Source organism: Poeciliopsis prolifica, unplaced genomic scaffold, assembly GCF_027474105.1.
Source record: "Poeciliopsis prolifica strain line A6 unplaced genomic scaffold, Auburn_PproV2 SCAFFOLD077, whole genome shotgun sequence".
Taxonomy (NCBI): Eukaryota; Metazoa; Chordata; class Actinopteri; order Cyprinodontiformes; family Poeciliidae; genus Poeciliopsis; species Poeciliopsis prolifica.
This window is the reverse complement of record NW_026562452.1, coordinates 1,610,295-1,613,112: the sequence shown is the minus strand read 5'-3', so window position 1 is coordinate 1,613,112 and position 2,818 is coordinate 1,610,295. Positions and strand designations below refer to the sequence as shown.

The window sequence follows — 2,818 nt, the reverse complement described above, 5'->3', positions numbered from 1 at the left end:
CGTTTCTAAAGATTGTGTTGTAATTTAATCAGTTTTTAGGTGTGTTTCTAACAAAGACCTCCTCGCTTGCCACAAACTACAGTGAGATTAATTGAGATAAAAGCTGATATGCTACTGATGACGAATATGATGTTGTGTTTGTCAATCAAAAGCAACAATTTGGTATCTGAATCCACTGTCAGTCCACTCTGTCCACGCCAACCTCACTCCTTTCTCGTTGGGTTAGGTGTGGAGTCCAGTCCAATAGTGCATTTGTTACATTGAGTCCAGTGAACGCAGCCGACTAGCAGCCGCTGTTCCGTCGTGCGTACGCCTGCCCGTTCAGCATGTACTCCATCTCCTGGAACTGCATGCTGGACACAGAGATTTCCGAGGGCCCTTTCTCCTTGAAGCCGGCCTTTAGGTAGAAGGGCACCAGGAAGTCCTCGCAGATGAGCAACGCTCTGCGGAGGCCCGGCATGCACCGCAAGTACTGCAGGTAGCGCCACAGCAGGATGGATCCCTTGCCTTGCTGTCGACAGTGGCGGTGCACCGACAGCACGTGGATGTGCACGGTAGGCGTGTCTGGAACGTGTTGGGTCATGGCCTCCTGGATTAGAAAGATGAGATTTCCATCATTGATGAGTTGCAAAAATAAATATATTTCTTCTAGAAATGTTTTTTTTTTTTTTTTTTTAATACCTGTGAAAGCCTTTCCTTGTGCCAGCCGGAGCCAATGATGAAGGCTACCAACTGCCCCTCCTCAAACCAACCCAGAGACAGCTCGGGGCACTGACCCAGAAAATTAAGCACCTCATCCAGCGTGAGTGGGCACTCGCCAGAGACTGACACAAATGCTGCAAGGCATTTCAGACACTGATTATTATCATCAAGGAGGCAATTAAGATGAAAGGATAGAAAATATGATGTTCTCTCATGTTTAATCTGCTGACACATATCTAGTTTTTCCCCATAGTGTTGAAATGAGAAAACTCCAGTATGTTTCACAAATACATAATCTAAAAATATACCCTTTTTTGGCCATATTTGCAAGCATTCTGTTTGTGAATATTAAAAGCATAGACTTACCTTCTCTTTCTATTTCGAACACGCTGATTGCATCCTGTGGGGTGAGATTTCTGAACTCGCTGGCGGGGAGCGTGTGTCGTCTCTGCTGCCGAGGGGTGACCACTCTGACGGGTGTCTTCAGGAAGAAGGGCTTCAGGAAAGGCGAACCGCTCACCTGCTTTGTCATGTTACCCTCGTGAAGAGCAGCTTCACAATTATGTATTATCATTAATTTACTAATATAGTTTAAATGATGGCCAAATGTCTGATCGCTGTCTGTCCCACACCTCCGTCTGTAATCAACCTAACTTCTCTGAGCAAGATGCTGACCTTTGTGCCTCCTCTGCTGTCTGCTCCTCCTCTTCCTCTTCTTCTTTGTGTCTGATCTGATAATGCAAAGTAGTCGTCTCAAAGAAGGGGAGCTGCCTCTGCACGTGTCTCCAGCCTCTAATAAATCCCTGGATTCTAAATCAGACATATGCTTGAGACCTTGGATCTGGATTATAAAAGCTAAAACTAGATACTGGAATAATTAAAGCAATAAACTTTTCATCTTCTTCATGAGTTTAAAAGGAACTGCTTTAACTCGATTGTTTCTAGAATTTATTGTAAGTGGATAATAATTTTTAAACATTTACAACTGGGAAACCATGGTTATTACATTATGTTAAATGAACAGTATGTTGACATTTTTAGTTTGCAGTAGTGAAAAGCATTGATTGTATCTTGAAAATCTCAAAATTGCTTTTTCTCCTTAACATGCCACTGAACAGGGGAGATGCAACAAATTTTCCTGTGCAAATTTTTAGCACAGGAAAACAGGAGCGTCTATATTTTTATAAACTTAGTTGTATAAACTAGTTGCCCAACTTCTGGCAGCAATGAACAGGTGTTTGTGTTGAAATAGGCTTTTTTGTGTCGACACTTGCTTCTCCTTGGAATTATATTCCACACTGCTTACTTTGAACATGCGTTTATCAATTAATGAGTCAATAATATACATCCTCGGCATGTGTGTCATGCAGGGTCTGCAGGGTCAAGGTTTTGTATTTATTTACTATATCCATTTGAAATTGATTTTATTATTTCTGTGAAAAACAGTGACAAATGTGGTCAAGTGATGCTGGACTATAATTATTTGAACACAGCAGAATATGCTACATCAGTTGTGTATTTCAGAGTGGGCATGAGGCATGAGGCGCTGCTGGATGTTTGGTTGCACACGTTTCTAGAGATTAAGGGCATGTGGTCTAATTTGCTAGTACACAAAGAGGAGGGAGATTTGTGTGGATTGCTGTTGGATTGATTTCATGCTTTGAAGAGATTTACCAAGGACTAATTAAATGGGAAGACACTTGTTCTTACCAGCCTGAGGTGAACCTCAGACCCGTACATACGATTGACAACCTAAAGTTGTAAAGCAGCTCCTGAATTCACTCCAGATTCATAACAATAATGTTGATGTTTCATAATAACCTTTGTTCTTCTGTCTTGCGGAAACTAAGACATAGCCTTTTAACTTGCAAGGTTTAGGGAGCTGAAGAATGTTTGAATCTTTTGTGAAGGCAAAAAAATAAAAAAATATTTGGATTTTAGCACTATAAACACATCATGACTGGTTAACCTCAGACTTTGTATATACAGTTTAACATTCAAGTCTCAGAGTGTAACAGAAACTAATTTCCTTCCATACATATGATCATACAAACATTATGCTCTTTTTAGGTTCATGATGATTTAAAACACTAAAGTGTATGAACAATCTAAACTT

General features: G+C 40.8%; 1 protein-coding gene across 1 annotated transcript; it reads right to left on the bottom strand.

The window, feature by feature from the left end:
* Positions 1–94: 94 nt before the first annotated feature.
* Positions 95–1,315, bottom strand: aanat2 (arylalkylamine N-acetyltransferase 2). Its single transcript, XM_055021538.1, has 3 exons — positions 1,069–1,315; positions 682–836; positions 95–589 (listed from the first exon to the last, which is right to left on the bottom strand). Exons 1-3 carry the CDS (start codon positions 1,274–1,276, stop codon positions 284–286), a joined length of 669 nt encoding a protein of 222 aa, XP_054877513.1. The 5' UTR covers positions 1,277–1,315; the 3' UTR covers positions 95–283.
* Positions 1,316–2,818: the final 1,503 nt, after the last annotated feature.

Excerpts from the sequence above, each read along its gene's own strand:
- aanat2 (XM_055021538.1), bottom strand. The coding sequence starts at position 1,276 with ATGATAATACATAATTGTGAAGCTGCTCTTCACGAGGGTAACATGACA. Across the intron at positions 837-1,068 it reads GTTCGAAATAGAAAGAGAAG|CATTTGTGTCAGTCTCTGGC; the intron begins GTAAGTCTATGC and ends AATGCCTTGCAG. Across the intron at positions 590-681 it reads ACAAGGAAAGGCTTTCACAG|GAGGCCATGACCCAACACGT; the intron begins GTATTAAAAAAA and ends TTTCTAATCCAG.